This window comes from Hirundo rustica, chromosome 2 (genome assembly GCF_015227805.2).
Source record: "Hirundo rustica isolate bHirRus1 chromosome 2, bHirRus1.pri.v3, whole genome shotgun sequence".
In the NCBI taxonomy this organism is placed as follows: domain Eukaryota; kingdom Metazoa; phylum Chordata; class Aves; order Passeriformes; family Hirundinidae; genus Hirundo; species Hirundo rustica.
This window is the reverse complement of record NC_053451.1, coordinates 1716996-1734275: the sequence shown is the minus strand read 5'-3', so window position 1 is coordinate 1734275 and position 17280 is coordinate 1716996. Positions and strand designations below refer to the sequence as shown.

The 17280-nt window shown below is 46.6% G+C and overlaps 1 protein-coding gene across 1 annotated transcript in view; it reads left to right on the top strand.

The window, feature by feature from the left end:
• Positions 1 to 285: 285 nt before the first annotated feature.
• Positions 286 to 17280, top strand: part of ADAMTS5 (ADAM metallopeptidase with thrombospondin type 1 motif 5) — a gene marked incomplete at its 5' end in the record, with an annotated part of 35074 nt that continues 18079 nt past the window's right edge. The window contains 2 exons of the mRNA XM_040090450.1: positions 286 to 1086; positions 10749 to 10881. Of these exons, the coding sequence (XP_039946384.1) occupies positions 286 to 1086; positions 10749 to 10881 (934 nt within the window). The remainder of the gene's footprint in view (positions 1087 to 10748; positions 10882 to 17280) is intronic.

The window sequence follows — 17280 nt, the reverse complement described above, 5'->3', positions numbered from 1 at the left end:
AGCGAGAACTTTTTTTTTTTTCCTTATTTTTATTTTTTGTTGTTGTCGCTGCTTTTTGTTTCTTCTTCTTTTTCTTTTTTTTTTTCTCCCCATCCCCGCATCTCCCCTGTCCTTCCCCATCCCCTTACTACGCTGCCGCGCTCCGCCGGCCGGCTCCTTCCCCCGCCGTCTCCCGTCGTTACCGTCACTATCGCCACCGCAATTGCCCTCGCGGCCGCCGCGCTGCCCCGCGCCGAGGCGAGGATGCTGCCGGCGCTGCTGTGGCTGCTGCTGGCCGCCCGCGCCGCGCCGCCGCCGCCCGCACCTGCCGAGCCCGGCGCGCCGCCCGCCCGGCCCCCCGCCCCCGGGCCGCCCCGCGGGGCCGTGCGGCGCCTCGACCCGACCTACGCGGGGGGCGGCAGGGCGGGCTACGTGCTCTACGCCGGGGGACAGCGCTTCCTGCTCGACCTGGAGCGCGACGGGCCGCGCTGCCGCTACCGCGGCACGGTGGACGGCAGCCCGCGCTCGCTCGCCGTCTTCAACCTCTGCGGCGGCCTCGACGGCTTCTTCGCCGTGGGCCGCTCCCGCTACACCGTGCGGCCGGCGCGCCGCGCTCCGCGCGGGGAGGCCGGAGCGCGCATCTACGGCGAGGGCCCGGCCCGCGCCCCTCACGTCTTCCGCAGGGAGCGCTTCAGCTTCGAGACGGTGCCGGCCCGCGCCAGCTGCGAGACCCGGGACCCCGCCGTGGCGGCGGGCGGGGACGGGCGGAGGCGGCGGCGGCGGCGCTCCGTGTCCCGGGCCCGGCAGGTGGAGCTGCTGCTGGTGGCCGACGCCTCCATGGTGCGCAAGTACGGGAAGGGGCTGCAGCACTACCTGCTCACCCTGGCCTCCATCGCCTCCCGGCTCTACGCGCACGCCAGCCTGGAGAACCACGTGCGGCTGGCCGTGGTGAAGGTGGTGGCGCTGGGCGACAAGGAGAAGGGGCTGGAGATCAACAGGAACGCCGCCACCACGCTCAAGAATTTCTGCAAGTGGCAGCACCAGCACAACCGCCTCGACGACGACCACGAGGAGCACTACGACGCCGCCATCCTCTTCACCCGCGAGGTAGGCATGGCCCTGGCCGCCGGCGTGGCCGTGACGGCGACGAGGTGTCCTCGGAGCGTGGGATGGCCACGCTGCTGGACCTCTGGCCACCCTGCCCGGCTTTGCCCGGTGGTTGCCTCCCCGCTCACGGATCCGGCTCGTCCGTCGGGCGGTGCGGCGTCTCGGGGGCCGGCACCCGTGCCCAGCTGCCGGGGATGGCGGAGGGGTTGAGGTTTGTGCGTGTCCCCTGCCCTGTGCTGTCACCCCCGCTGTGGGTGCACCAGTGCAGTGTCGGGACCCCAGCCCGGTGGGGAGGTAGGGCTCAGCCTGACATCCCTGTGGTTGAGACATGACTTTTTTTGTCCCTGTGAGGTGTTTTTGTCTGTCTGTGTGACAGACGTGACCTGTCTGTACCATGAGATGTTTAACACCCGGCTCCTCTTGCTCTGCAGCGCTGGTCCAGGTGGGAAGGGCTGATAGCACTTCCCAGCCTAAATTAGTCCCCAGCCGAACCTGCTAGTGACAGTGGTGAGAGCACCTTAGGAGTACAGACGTCGTGCTTGTGGAGCTCGCTGGGATGCTATTTCCAGCAAGAATGGCTCCACCGCGCTGGGAGCCAGCAGCGCTTGTGGTTCAAGTGTAGGACGTAAATGCAGACCGCAGGTAAACAGAGCTGCACCGGCTGAGCGAGCTGGGCTGGTGGCAAGGGGCTGCAGCCCCTGTCTTGTCCCCTAAGTGGGTGCCCTGATCAGCTGTGGGTCAGAGCTGCTTGCATTGCCCGTGCACAGCCGTGCCTTGTTGCTCCACGCTGGGTTGTTGATTAATTACGTTGCCAGAGGTCGTTAAGGGACATTGCTCTGGTAGACATGTGGCCGAGTTTATGCAATGGAGTTCTGTAAGAATATCCTTTCGGCGGTTTGGGTTTGGTGTTTTCTTTTTTTTTCTCTTTCCCCAAGTACGAAAAAAAATAACTGCATGACTTTCCGTTCATTTGAGTTCTCCGGCTTTGCTACATCGTAGGAGCCTGCCAAAAAGGATGCTTTGGATGGTTTGTGGAAGGAGTTGCTCCAGAAGGGGGGAAAAAAAGCGCCTGGCTTGCTTTTATGGCTGTAAATAGTTGAAGCATTAGGTTCTGTGTCAGGCATCGCTTGTACAACAGGAGCCCTTTTTAGCAGTTTAAAGCCCGTCAGTGCAATTCACAAGCTTTCATTTTTTTATCACTATAACCTGAATGGAAGCAGGCTACCTAGGCTGGGTCAGAAGGTTTTGGGGCTTGCTAGACATCTTTTCTAATGGCTCTTTAAGCCTGGGCCAGAATCCTTCACCTCTCTGAAGAGTGTTTCACTCTGCCAGTATTGCCACTTGTTTCCCCGGGCTATATGACAATTCAGAAACGCTTAGAGTGGCGGCTGTGAACCTTAACGTCAACTGTTAAAAGTTAATTTGAATTGAGATAGGATGTGACTTTAAAGTGCAGTTGCTTTACAGATGGTTAGCTGTAATTCTTTGCATGGACAGAATAAGAGGGTGCTGCTAATCAGTAATCCACTTTCAAAGAGTCGTGAGCAATGCATAGAATTACCTCTCTGGGATGTAAGTAGCGCATAGGATAAACAAATCACCGCAGTTCCTGTGGTGTCCTTCCGCTCTTGAGATGCAACTGTTGCTTGCACTGCTACTCAGGTCTGCTTCATGAGGAAAAAAAAAAAAAAAAAAGCACAGGCTTGTGTTTCCTTGGTCTGCATTTTAACAGCTCTAACTCTGGGATTAGCTGCTCCATACAGTTCAGGACAACTTAATCTGCTTTAATGCTCTGCTGTGTGCACACGGACATTGTTTGGCAGGGTTTGACTGAATTAACAACGAGACTGGAGTTTCTTGCTACATGTGTTCATGATGTTCTTTGCAGAGAGTGTGTGTGAGCCCACACGATTTTTATATGCTTACCCTTGAAATGTCAACACGAATCTGTTTGCTCCCTGTGGAATGTAAACACGAAAAGGGTTAAAGGATGAAAAAGCGGTGGAGATGTTTCCTGGAGAAAACAGCCCCACTTTGAACTAAAGGAGAGATTTTTTCCAGTTTAGCTTTTCAATGAGAGTGGCAGCAGTTGGCAGGAGAGCACCGCTTTTACAACTCTGTTTTGGACGGATGAAGTTGGTTGCTAAGCGACAAGACGCCGAGCCGTGGCTGCGTGTTTTGATGGGCTCCGAATATCGTCATGCAGATTGTTGAACATCCAGATGTCTCTTTCTAAGTGCCTTGGGTTTCAGGCATTGGGCAGACGTGTGAGGTACATTTTCCATCGTTGTTTACTAACTGAGGCCACCTTGAGCTTTGTCAACAGAATAGTATTTGCAGATCGCTTGTCGGCTGAATGCATGGCCTCAGCTGTATGGAACTGGTTTTGTGTGGATACAATCTGCACTGGGCATGGCTGGTGCTGTAAAATCCCTAATATAATAATTGTCTTTGTTCCAGAGTGACATTTGATTGGATGGGGTTTTTTTTACACCAAAAGAGGGCTGTATTTGAGTTCCTTATAAAGGAAGAGTCTTGACAGAATTCAGCAGTGTTCACTTCATCTTCTTTGGTTTGTCTTTACTTCTTCAAACATGAATTAGTAACTGGTGGTAGAATGAGATTGCATTGGCAGCTCTCCTTTATTATTAAATTAGTAGTGGTTTGTTATGTTATACAAGTTCAAATCATGGTTGTTGTCATCATCATCATCGTTATTCATACTAGGAAGTACTTCCCATGTAAAAAAAATTTAGAAGGAAATTTACTGATTCTGAGTTAAAACAGCCACTTGCTTCTGGTCGTAATCTGTATTTAATTGGATAAGTGCTTTAAAGCAGTTATCCTGCAGATCACAGTAAATCAGTATGAACATGAATTCAGTTTGAGGTGGTACAGGCAATATCTTAAAGCTGTTTTTAGGCTCTGTGTTGCTTATCAGTGATGGCAAGGGTCCATTAGTTGCAGTGGGTCCTGTGTTTACTCTGTAAATGCAAGGAACGCCAGAGCTACGTGTCTGGCCATCGTGAAAACCTTCAGTGGACACAGAAATTATCTGTCACTAAATATTGCAGAAATTTAGTTGGGTTCCACAGCGATTATTTAAATCTGATAACGAGAAGTGTGTTTTCCCAGTGGTCCCAATCTCTCATTTTGACGCACGAGGGGCAGGATGAAGCATGACAGAGGTCTGACTTGACAGTAAAAAAATGTGATAATTTTTCTGGTATTTCTAAATTTCCTCAAGGCAGCTTGACCATAACGGCCCTAGTGAATACATGGGTTCCCTGCTGTTGGAGTACTTTGTGGTTGAGTCCTTGGCAGCAGCCATAAATCTGCGGGCCACATGAATCCTAGAGCATCCTCCATGGAATATGGTGGTGCAGGGATGCAGTTCTGGTGGCCAGGTGAGTCCTCCAGCCCACAGAGAAGCGGCTGTGTGGTAGGGAGGAGGAAGAGCTTGCAAAGCCCTCTTTCCCTGGAGATTAGATCACTCATTGCCCATGGCAGTGAAGTCAACAGCAAATTTAGAATTTAGTGTTTCATCGCTTGTTCTCAGTGGCAGCGAAGTCAACAGCAAATTGAGAGTTTCAGCCTTTTTTATAGTGAACAGTTTGCAGAAGCTGGAGGCAGATTATCTTCAGATTTTTATGGGTGCAACAAAACCCTTGCCAGATTATTTATCACAGTAGCAAAACAGATTAGATGGGGCTTGCAAACTGCAGTTGAACTCGCAGTTCTTTTTCTGAGGTCCAGCCTGCTCTGCAATTACCCTCTAGAATTCATCCAGTCTATTTCATTAGTGGCCCTTAGTTAAATTTCGAGTGAACTATTGAATGCATTTGGACAAAATCCAGCTCTCTTCCTTTCCCCCCAGTTCTGAATCATCTGAAGATTGAAATAGATGTTTCTCACAGTAGATGCAGACATTAGGAGCAAGAAAAAAATCCCTTCGTAAGTGCTTGTTAGCATCATCTGTGATAGTACCATCATGCCTGGCTCGAGCAGAGGGTTCATGCTAGAGCCAAAGGCCACTGTCCTGCCTTTTTCTGCACAATAATTATATGGGGCTGGTGTGTTTGATTTAGTTTAACTGTCCATCTGGCAGTGCTGTTGAAATTTAACAGCAAGCTTTGTATTATCTCAGCTCTGTAGATGATAATTTCATTGCATGGAGTGCATGCTTTCTTTGGCTCTACTTCTTTCTTCTTTTTTTTCTTTTCTCTGTTATCATCTTCCAACAATTATTATCCCCTAGGAGTAAAACAAGTCACTGTACTGTGGTCAATAGAATAGATTTCACTGTTAATTATTATCACTCTGAGGAAATTGTAGTGTGATGTGTATGCCAGTTTCATAGTGTTTTCACCAACTCTGTTGCACATCTGAGACGTTTAAATAATGTCCCTAGGGAAAACAAAGTGGGACATAACTGATAGAGGAGAAATTCGATTCACCCTGGTCTGGAGAGATGGTGTGGAGCTTCCCTACAAAGGAAATGTGGCTTAGGCAGGTTAAATTACACGTTTTTACCTGGTCATCAGTCACCAGTTTCATAAATGAAACTTCTCCTCTTGCAGATTCCAAATGATTTATGTGTGTTTTTGTCAATATGTTTAAATAACGTGTAGTTTGCGTAACTGTGCTGTGGGTTTTTTCCAGATGCTCAGGCCTCAGGCTCACATTTATCATATGAACCCCAAAAGCAAATTACCTCAATTTTTAAGCTAAACTGCTGGGGAAACAGATTTGGGTGTTGTTTTGGTAGCCATGGCGGGTATCAGCATTGTGGTTTTCCTCAGAAGGTAACCAGGCTTTGGCTATCCTCTCAAAATTTGGCCAGGGGAGGACAGAGAAGTAACCCAGCGAGTCTTTCCTCACCCTGAATCCTTTCTGCTCGCATGAACATCACTGTTTTTTCAAACCACGTGTGCCACTCCACGTTGCCGTGACACCAGTGAAAGTTCACCCACTTTGCAGAGGGAGGGTGAATGTGTGTGTTCCTAACACCACCTCACCCCACCCTCCCTGGCCAGGCCTGCGGTGGGAACGCTGCTGCAGGAAGTCGGAAAGTCGTGCTTAATTCCTTCCTCTGCTTGAGGGATTTTAGGTCTGTATCGCCCACCTCCCAGGAGAGGTCCTTAACCTAAGCTGTTCCAGGTGTTAAGGAAACTTTCCACCCCTCTGACCAAAGGTCTGTCACTGTTTAGTGAGTAATTCATACGGTGAGAACGCGAGGAATCGTGACCTGAAGCCTCGGAGTGGAGCGCAGCGCTTGGAGCAAGGTGGTCTGGGTTCCTCAAGCACGGAGAGGAGGCTGTGTCTGGGATTTAACCACAGGCTGCTCAGTGGGAAAGGAGGAGCAACAGGGACCAAAAATCGGGTCCCTTCGCTGACTGCACTTCAGCTGCAGCCTGGGCTAGAGAAACCTTGGGCTCAGGGGCTGCTCCAGGAGGAGCCACAGCTCCCTGTGTGCATGGCAGGAGCCTGGTGTAGTCCATACAGTGCTCTCCTAAAAAATTTGCTTCTAGTTGGCCTCATCCCTGGAAGGAATTTGTAGCTGGATCACGTTCTTACTGGGAAAAGGCTTTAGCTCATGAGCTGTTGCAAAGGGACCAGAAGAACACGTGAACAGAACTTAAAGGTTTTAGCTGTGCTTTACAAAAACTTAAAGGTTATTACTTAAAGATTTTAGCTGTGCTTTACAAGAAGGTGATGTGCAGTTTGGGCTGGTATAAAGCCTCATCCTGTGGGTTCCTCTCATTCTGGTCTGAGAAGCTCTGTAGGCTTGGCTTCCCTCAGGGGCAAAAGTGGAGAAGCATGAGACATCTGCACCCCAATAAGCAGAGTGCCTAGCTGTTCCAGACTCTGGAACTGTGGCACTTTAGGGCCCAGAGGATCCCAAACTGCAAGCCCTGTGAGGGTAGATAATTCAAAAGACCTGAGGACGTGTTCTTCTGCCTTTAAATCCCACCAAACTGTCCACGTTGGTGCTCACATCACATTTTGGATCTGGTCAGCGAGCCCTGACCTAATACCAGATTTCACTGAACAGTTTATTCTTGTTTTGAAACCTTCTGTAGAGCACATTTCAGGTGAAATAAAACTCCCTGCTCCAGGCAGGACATGGTGACAGTTACCTCCCTTCACAACAAGGCCATGTATATGTGGCAGCCAGCCAGCTGCTCCTGATGGATTTAGAATGCCAAGAAAACTTGGCCTCTAATGAGCTGTCTAATTAACTACTAGACTTGTGACGTACAGCTTAGTTTTACTGAGCCGTTCCTTTGCCAAAGCTTAAGTCTTAACATCTCTTGCCTCCTGCATAGCAAATGCACTTCCTTGTCATCCTTCTGTTTTGAGACTGCTGTAAAGCAGCTCAAGGGCCAGGCTGCTTTCCTTCTTTAAAAATATCAAAAAACATTCTTTAAAGCTTCTGCCACTGTTTTAAGGCAATTGAGCATCCATATCTGAGCAGCTGATGAACTTTATAATAGAAGGGGGGAAAAAAAAAAAAAGAGTGAAATAATCATTGGAAACTGATTTTATGTATCTCAAGTCCCCTCTTTCCTCGTGCTTTAGCTGGAGTATGAAAAGTTGAGGCTGCCCACACAGATTTTTTATGATTGCATCATTACATTGAAGCCTGTTTTTAACAAAAAATTGAAATACTTTCCATGGAAATAAAACCACCTACTGTACTCTGAGAAAGTTTTCTTCATGAAAGTAGTAGACTGCTTTCCAGGACTGCTTAGGAAAGCAAGAAACAAATGTAACTATTGATTCTGGTAATGAATAGTCCATAGCCAGTGTTCAATGGGTAAGCAGGCATGATTTTCAGTAACATCACTTGCAGTCAAACTGTTTGAAAGCTGATATTGGTGAATTGACCCAGAAGCAAACCCTTCAGAATATTTGTCTCAGAGATGCCTCTTGATAGGCTGCAGTTCTGGTTTTAGTATATACTACGAAAAGAAACACATTCCAGTTGAAATCTTGCAGAGGTAGAAGTAAAGAAGTGAACGAGACAATGACAATATTCACCAAGGGCTGGAATTGGCAGGGAAAACCAGGATGCTCAAGCCATGCTCTGCTCAAGGCACAGCCATGGCATGCCCTGCTCTAGCAGCAGATGGGCAACCCACAGACATCCTCACAGCAGCTTCTTACAAAGGAGCTGATGCCAGAAAATATTTCCTGTCCTTGTTTGCAGAATCCTTTACAAGCCCCTGTGCTGCTTCCCAGCTGAGATTTGGCAGCGGCTGCGGGACTCCCACCCCGACTGCTGGGGGGCACAGGGAGGTGGCCACGGGGCTGCTGAGGGGCCAGGGCTGTGCTGTAGCACTGCCCACCGCTTGCTGACCCCAGGGTGGGCACTCTGCTCCTTGCTGGGCATGCCTGGTCCCACAGCATCTGAGGACACCTGTTGGCCAGCTGTCCGTGGGGAACTGGAGGAGCCAGGTGATTTTACATAGAAGCAGTTGGCAGAATCACGTCTTTCCTGCTGTGGGATTTCCTAGCACCAGCCTCTGGTACAGCCGTGATCTCTAGGGAAGACATTGTAATGCAGTCCTGTGCACAGCTTTTGAAATGCTGAGGTGAGATTGTGGGAACATCTCTGCCCTAATGTTCCATGCCCCACATATCCCATCAGAATTAGCTCTGTGGAAGTTTACAAGATTGCCTGCTTAGAAAAATTATATATATTTTTAGTTATATTTGTGTCATCAAACCTGGTGAATCATTGTGAAGTCCGGCTGTGCCTGCTGGTGTAAATTCCCAGCATCGCTGCTCCTTATGTGCAAATGGGAATAAATCCTGACTGGCATGGGGCATCTGGGTGCTGATATCATTGTGCCCACTCTGGGAGCAGCAGTGATGTCACTACCTGTGTAATAATGACACCCAAATACAAGAAAAGACTGAGTGACACAGAATCTGCATGCAGAGACAAAGCCTGAATTAATGCAGTTTATACTGTTTTGGCACTGTCAACCTGTCTAGCCCTCCTCAATTAAGCTGCTTTCTGTCTGATTTATGTGCTTTTTGGTACTTGAGTAAGAACTTCAGTTCAGCTGCTTGTGTGCATTCAGGTCACATTGCTCTGTCACAGAATCACGGGATCTATCATGTTGGAAATGACCTCTGAGATCGTTGAGTCCAACCGATCAGTGACCAACACCTTGTGCTAGACCATGGCTCTGAACATCCAGTCTTCCCTTAAACACCTCCAGGGAAGGCTGGGCAGCCCCTTCCAATGTCTAATCAAGCTCTCTGTACAGAAAGTCTTCCTAATGTCCAACCTAAACATTGAGCTTAAGTCTCTTCTTGTCCCATTCATAGTTTCTTGGAAGCCAGAACTGAGCCTGAAATTTCTCCTCCATATATGTCACACTGCTTTGTATGTTTAGCTTGAAAAATGTCTTTTGTTGGGGGAAAAAAACCAAACCTTTTTTTCTTTTTTTTTCTTTTTTTTTTTCTTTTTTTTTTTTTGTGTCTGTAAAGAGGTGCTCTGTCACGGTATCTGTGCACTCGGTGTGGTTTTCTTTGACTTCAGTGGGATTTGGATCCTGTGCATTTCCGAGTTTGCCTCACCTGTCATAATCAGTGAACGCTGCTGCTCTGAAGCCTCCTACAAGGTGTCTCTTATTCCCATGGATTAATTATGAAAGGCTTCATAAAAAGAAGTCCTTGTAGAAAGAGATCTGAAGGGAAGAAGAAGGATCTTGAAAATGAAGGGGGGGAAAATGCTCTTTGATCATTTTGATAATAACATTTGTCATGCCTTGAAAATGACAATTTCATTCAATCACAGTGAAATGTTGGACTGTTCAAATAGCATAGCCCCTAATTTTCCTTCTCATCCAAAAAATGTGTATATATGTACATTCATACTAATACTCTTCTCTCTGCTTCAACAGAAGCATGGAAAAGTGACTGCTGGTGATAAAAACACCATGTCTGACCAAAGTTGAAAGACAAAACCTGATGTTACCTGAATGGTTTTTGGACAACACTCCATATCTACGTGTGGGAGAAGTGGTTAAGTTGTTGGCATTTTGCACTCTCTCCTATCACTGACTCTCAGCAATCTCTGGGAGTTGCTAAATGCTTGGTATATTATTGAGTAGCACGTTCTTAATTTTATTGCTTCACAGATGTTTCTGTGAATGAGGTTTCACACGCACAGTCTCATTTCTGTTAAGTGAGAGTATGGGTTTGGCTTCAGAAAAGAAAGGTGATCTCTAGTTCGAGGACTGATCGGGAAGCTGAAGCTTTCTCTGTGCCTTGGTTTACCTTCTGTAAATAAAGAGAATTCTCAGTTTTTATTGTCAAGGAGGAAATGCTTCCGTATTTTCAGTACCTACCTTAATGCAAGCGTGAGCATCACAGAAATACAAATGTAACTAACAACAATTAGCTGCAGAACGTATCCAAAACCTGTCAAAGTCCATGAAAATACTCCCACTCACCTTACCAGGGATTGATTGGCTTGCAGTGCTTTTACCATCTTTAGCTGGAACTTTACACCGATATTTTCATCCAGGTCCTGCTGTCAGCAAAGGCGGCTTTAACCGGTCGTTACCGCTGGGTGTAAAAATTCATTTTAATATTATTTTTTAAATTTTTTTGTTTTGTTTTCTTTTCCCTTTCCCGGGCAGGATTTATGTGGGCATCATTCCTGTGATACCCTGGGAATGGCAGACGTCGGGACCATCTGCTCCCCGGAGCGCAGCTGCGCGGTGATTGAAGACGACGGCCTCCACGCAGCTTTTACAGTGGCTCACGAAATTGGTATGCAGTGCCTTTTCTGTTCCCCTGCCAAGCCAAACACTCACAACAGCTGCATTAGGAACCAAAATACCCCGCAATTAATTCCAGATTTCCCCCGGCCCGGAGCCCCGCCTGGGGATTAGGGCTGTGTACAAATGCACTTCAGGGTTAACTAATAAGGGATCAGAAGGCAGGGGAAGGCGCTCAGTAGGTGTTTCCTCCCTGACAGTGGCCTTTCGAAGCAGCAGTTGAAGTGAAAATTCAAAGGCTGCTTCTACTGCCCAGAGATGTCAATGCTTGGCCCTCCTGAGAAAGCTTTTGGCCCATCTCTTGTCATTTGCATGCGCTTATTTATCGGAAAATAAGTCTCATTTTCCAACTTGTTGCACGCGCTATTGTTGGGAAGCTTTTTTTCCTTGTATTACCTGCAGAGAAAAGCTTTTGTGGCCAAACCCCCACATAATTCTAATATCTTTGTAAGTGTCCAAGGTTCCACCTTTATGAATCCTGTAATAAGTGAAATAGTATTTAGGTGATAAAGGTTTGGTCACAAAACCTGTGTTTAGCTTTGTTTCAGTTTCCACCTCAGTGGACAGCAATTAAATTAGGAGCCTTGCATGTACCCTTCAGAAGGGTTTAAGATAGAATTAGTGGCAGAAGAAAGTTTGTGTTCCGGGATATTACTTCTGTCATGACATATCCCTTCAGAGAGACTGCTGCCATCCTGATCATGCTGAATTTACTGATGTTTTGTGAACCGTGTTCACTGGAAATACATTTGCTGTAAGGGCTGTTCGCTTTGGGGAGTGAACAGCAATTTGAAAGTGGAGAATGTTCTTTTTTTTTTTTTCTTTTTAAATATTCTTGGAAGGAAATAACAAGGAAAGGAGAACTTCCACAGAGAGCCAGCTGCTGGATTGCCTTGTTCCTCATGCCAAACCAAAGTAAAGTTTGCTTTGGGAGTATCATTGCAGTGGTTCCATTTTCAAGGAGCTTGCAGGTAGAGATGTGAGTGTCTTACAGATCTGGCTGAGGAAACAGAGGTCACCAAGGTTGGAAAATGACCTGACTCTTCAGTGACAAGTGATTCTAACCTTGCTCCTCTTACAGCTCTGCAAAGGAATTACATCAGTGGTGGCTGGAGAAGGGATCAGGCGTTCCGTGAAAATATGAAATACTGTGGCAGGATGAGTCCCCAGAGCAGGAATTTTATTTTAGTAAGCAATAATGTCACAACAAAAGACAAAGTCCTCTAGAATCACTAATTCAGTGCATTTAGGGAGAGCTACAGCAGCGTAGGAAGAAAGTCACCTGGGCTGTGACTGTGGGTGCTGTGAATGAGCCATGACAAACCTGGGATGTGTTAAATGGCAACCTTAGCCTGTCACTCAGAGCCAGAGTGCTGGGGACATTGCTTGTGTCCCATGCACCCAGAGGTGATGTCTCCTGGGGCTCAGTGGGTAGGGTGGGGTGAGGAGCCCTCTTGTTCGTGGATCTGGTGCGTGAAGAGGAGAGCAGTGTCTTTCCTGCCATTTTATCCGCAGTAAATACATTTTTTAGGTAGATTAAAAATGAAAGAACACAGATCAGTAAAGATAGGGATGAGCAGCAAACGTTCACATTATTACCTTGAATTCCACACAGGGAAAATACAAGCAGAAGTGAATTATTTTTAGTGATCCAGAAGCACATTTTGGAGAAAGGCCATTTTCATACCTAGGCATTTACAGGAATCTCTAAAAACTATAATTTTCAATGTAAAAAAGGCATGAATTGAGATGAATAAATAAGAACCCTAATGGACATAAAACCTCTAGTTTGAGGCTGTTTAAAATAACATCCTCTTTTTTTCCCTCCTCCTCACCAGAGTTTTTAAGAAAGGAGGGATGTCAAGTCACAGAATGATCTTTGTGTGTGTGGCCCGAAGTAGGAGAAGCTGAGAAGAAAACACAGCTAAAATTGCTTGAGCACTTAAATCAAAGGTCAGAAAAGGATGAAAAATAAAAGTGTGGCGTGGATACCCTTTAGTTAAGCACTTTGAGGAAAACCTTGCTTTATTTTATTTGGAGACCAGATTTCTTCCTACAACCCAGAAATCTCCAAGTTCCCCCTGCCCTGTGGGCAGGGTGTAGCTTTAATTTTACAGTGGCTCAGTCAGAGGGGATGCTCTGAGCCCCAGATGTGATTTTGTGTCAGTTGGAAGGTCAGGGTGAGCCACTGAGTGAAGCAGAGCCACTATCAGTAGGGTTTGTGCACAGGGAGCAGATGCAGCATCTTAAGTGTGATGTGATCCTCAGAGTGTGCTCACTGTGACTTCCAGGGGACCTAAACGCTCTTGCTTCCCCCCGAAGGATCCAAGAGCATTTTCCAGGCTCACATTCTTTCTCTGGAAGGCAACCAAAGTCAATTGAACTGCGGCTCAACCCGACAGGAGGATGCACAGCCCGGGGGCTCCGCTTGGGTTGGTGCACAGGGAGCCAAAAAGCAGCTTTGCTCCAGAGCAGACCTGCTGCTTCTGTTGCCAGGGTTTCTGCCACATCACGTGTGAGATGTTTGTTTTATTTCTTTCAGATAAAATAGATGGATTTTGACCAGTGGTTTTTGAGGGGGAGAGAATGAATGAGCAGCAACAGGCAGAACCTCCACAGGCCTGTAGAGGAGAGCACAGGAAGGAATAGATGCAACCAAATTCTTGGTACAACTGATTAGCTGGCAATAAGAGGTGGAGATCTTTATATAAAGCTTGATAAGGTAGGACCTGAATCTTGTCCTACTTGTATGTAGGAAAATCAGTAATAGCTTGTCACTAATGTCAAATGAAAAAAAAAAAAAAGAGGACAATGCAACAGAAAACCAGAAAGCAACCTTGTAACTTTGAATGTGATAATCCAGTTTCTCCTCAGATTACATGGCAGCCATGCTAGTACCATAAATGTTATTATTTTGAAATCACAGCATGCCAAGGCGTCCAGCCACCAACAGTAAATCCAAATCTGGTTAATTTCTAGCAGGGGACATGCTGCTGTCAGTTGGGACAGCAGTAGGTTCATTTTCACAAAAATAACCTCCTGGATTCTTGCCTGAAATCCTCAGCTCCTCACCATGTTGTGGCATATGGATGCCTTTTTTTACTTCTACCAGCTCCTTCAGCTCCTTCAGCTACACCTCCACAGCTCTTCAGAGCTGTCTGACTTGGGCACAGAACGTAGGCATTCTCCAAGCCTTTGTTACCAGCAGCCTATTGTCTGCAAAAAATGATGTCTCCTTCCTTCATGAGCTTCCCTGCCTCTTGGGGACACGTGGAGGAGAGCATTAAAGAGCCTGAGATTGCTCATCATCTCAGCAGTTATTTAATGTTTTTCCTAGGGCAGCACTACTCTGCTTCTCCATGTATCCCTTATTAAAATAACCATCAGGAAGCAAAACCAATGGGATTTGCACTCTTAACGCTCTGCACTTTTGGATCAGAGATTTGTTGCTTTGGCAGTGCTGAATTATAGACAAGTGAAGATCAGAATGATCCAGCACCAGCAGCAGGCACAGCCAGTCATCTGGAATTCCATCTGACATATTTTGTGACGGGATATAGCCGTGTCTTGCAGCCTGGTGCTGTTTTGAGTCATGGTCAGAAGTTTGTGCTGGAGTCCCACTGTGTTTTGGCACACCTTAAACAGTTTGCCATCTATAGAAGCAAAATGGGAAGAGTTGAAGTGGATCTAAGGGGAGCTGCTGCTTCTTTCATCAATAGGAAATTTCCCCTAATCACAGAGGGAATCCCAGGGGAAGCCAAGAACTAAAGTTTTGATCTTTGAGTTTTGATCTTGAGTCTCCTGAGTTCTGATCTGGTCCTTAAATACAAAAGCATCCTTCCTTGCAGCCTTCAGGCAGGCGAAGCTCCAGTTCAGCTCAGTGGGAGTTAGATGGGTCTAACAACTTAAATTATATCTATCTTTGTTCTTTCCATCAATCTTGAGAAACTTACTTTTTTAAAAAGAGGCAATGCGGCCTTTTCTCTCAGCGATAACGTTCATCTGACCTTTTGCAATGTTCCTGCTCCTCTGTTACACAAACACTCTGGCATGCAGTTACTCCTTCTGTCCTCCTGAGTAATATGGTTTACTGATGTTCTTTCCAAGTATTTTATTTTTAGGCTATAGCTTTAGCATCGCTACGTGGAACTAATTAAACCTTTGTTCATTACTTTCCTTTTATCTTTCACATGTGACTTTTGGGGAGGAAAGGCCAAAGGGCGGGATAAAAGCAGCCTTCAAATACGTTAAGAAAATTGCTGCAAAAAATTTGCATAATAAATCATTCCCCATGTCCACCTGGGACAGCACAAGGGGTAATGGCCTGAAATTGCAGCAGGGGAGGTTTGCTTTAAGCATCAGCCAAAATCATCTAAGCAGGACAGTGGAGGGCAGAACTGAAGTGCTTGGAGAGGCTCCAATTCTGGAGGTTCCCAGGAGCCGGCTGGCCAAAGCAGCTGTGGCTCAGGGGATGCTGATCCTAGCCCAAGGCAGAGGATGCCTTTTCAAGCTCTCTGCTCAGCATCATCTTCTGTGGTTATGAGGAGTTATCACAACATCCTCCACAGCTGGGCTGTGTAAGGCCTGAAACCAAGGTGCTGCACAGAAACTAAAACTAGAGAGTCATGGAATGGTTTGGGTTGAAAGGGGCCTTAAAAACGATCCAGCTCCACCCCCTGACATGGGCAGGAACACCTTCCACTATTCCAGGCCACTTCAAGCTGGCCTTGGACACTTCCAGGCATGGGTCAGCCACAGCTTTTCTGTGCCAGGGCCTCACCGCCCTCACAGCCAGAAATTTTCTTCATATATGAAGTAACGAGTTTGGTACCAAGTCTTTTCCAGCATGGCGTCATTCCTTGGCCTCTGCCACCACTGAGGACCAAAGTGTCACCAGCACCATCAGCAAAACGTATTAGAGAGGATAATGTTCTGTCAAAAAGCCATTTTAGGAGGGAGTTATTGCTCCTGGCATCTCTGCTCACGTGGTCCACTGAAATACATCAGAATACCATGAACTCTGAGTGGATTGGAGCTGTCTGTTCAGAGCTGGTTTTGAGTTGCAGACCACTGAGGAAGGAATATCGTGTCTAACTTAGAGCAAGCTCTGATTCTGCCTCCTTCAGTAACAAATGAGACTGAGAACAACGTGTGTGATACTTAAAGGAGTCTTTTGATGTCCGCAGAAGAGTCAGAAAATACTCCCACTCCTTGTTTTACCACATGTGCTCATTTTGTGTACGCTCAGAAGTAACTAAAGACAGCAATCTTTTCTTTGCCATGTTCTGCTGAACATGCAGCCCTTTGATTTCGAGGCTGTCGAGATAAAGCAGATAAAGACAAGCTTCAGACCTGACAGCTACAAATCTCCTGCAGCCTTTCATTTAAGGGGGATACATTGCCAAGGGCACAGAGTCTCACAGCCACATGAGAAGAACAGTGGAGGTTGTGAGTCTCGTGTTATGTTTCCTTCATGACAGATGAAGTTTAGGCAAATATCCAGGTAATCGTAATTAGGCAGATTTGCTTTCTTAAAACAACAACAAAAAAACCCCAGAGAATACACTCATCCAGGTCTTCTCTGCTGACATACATCAGGAAAATTGCTGGATTCCTCCTCTTTGAACCTTTTTTCAAAGTTCTCTCTTAACTTCTGCTTGCAACAGCTCTCAAATTAAGCCTTCATGAACATACTCCTTTTGATTAAGAGAAAAGCTGGGCAGACAAAGCTAAGCCTTCACAAGAGCTGAAGGTGGGGCAGAAAATTTTAGCTAATGCCTCAAAAAGTAAACATCAGCTGCCTAAAAGGTTGCTGGTTAAAATTTTGAATAAAAATTCTTGGCTTGCCCGGCAGTATTTTTTATTAACTTGTAATGTTATATAAAATATATCATCGTTCCACCTGCAGCAGACATGGTGCTTAAGGCAAACTGTAAAAGTCTGTGTTTTGCCCAATATTTCACAGCAGTCATTATCAAAAAATATGTTACAGGCATGGTTTAGTGGTGGATTTGGCAGTGTTGGCTTTATGGTTGTGCTCAGTGGTCTTTTCCAACCTGAGTGATCTCTGACTTTATGATCCTAAAAGAAGTTCAGTGTTCAGCCTGGGCCTCCAGCCTTCCAGACTGCAGGGTAAAGTAGGGATTGCCTTCCTCCTTGGCAGGTAGATAATACCAGTACAATAATGCAGGTTTTGTGGGGGGAGACTTCTGGTGCAGCAGGTAATGCAGTTTTTACATTCTTGCACTGTGTGCTCCCACAGAGTTCATTCATTTACCATGAGCTGCTGTGAATTACGTTCTTTCCACGTTCCTCTGAGTTGAACAGCTGTGAAATAGGTGTCACCATCTCCTGCTTCTTCACTGGAATGAATATTTCTCTTCTACATGCC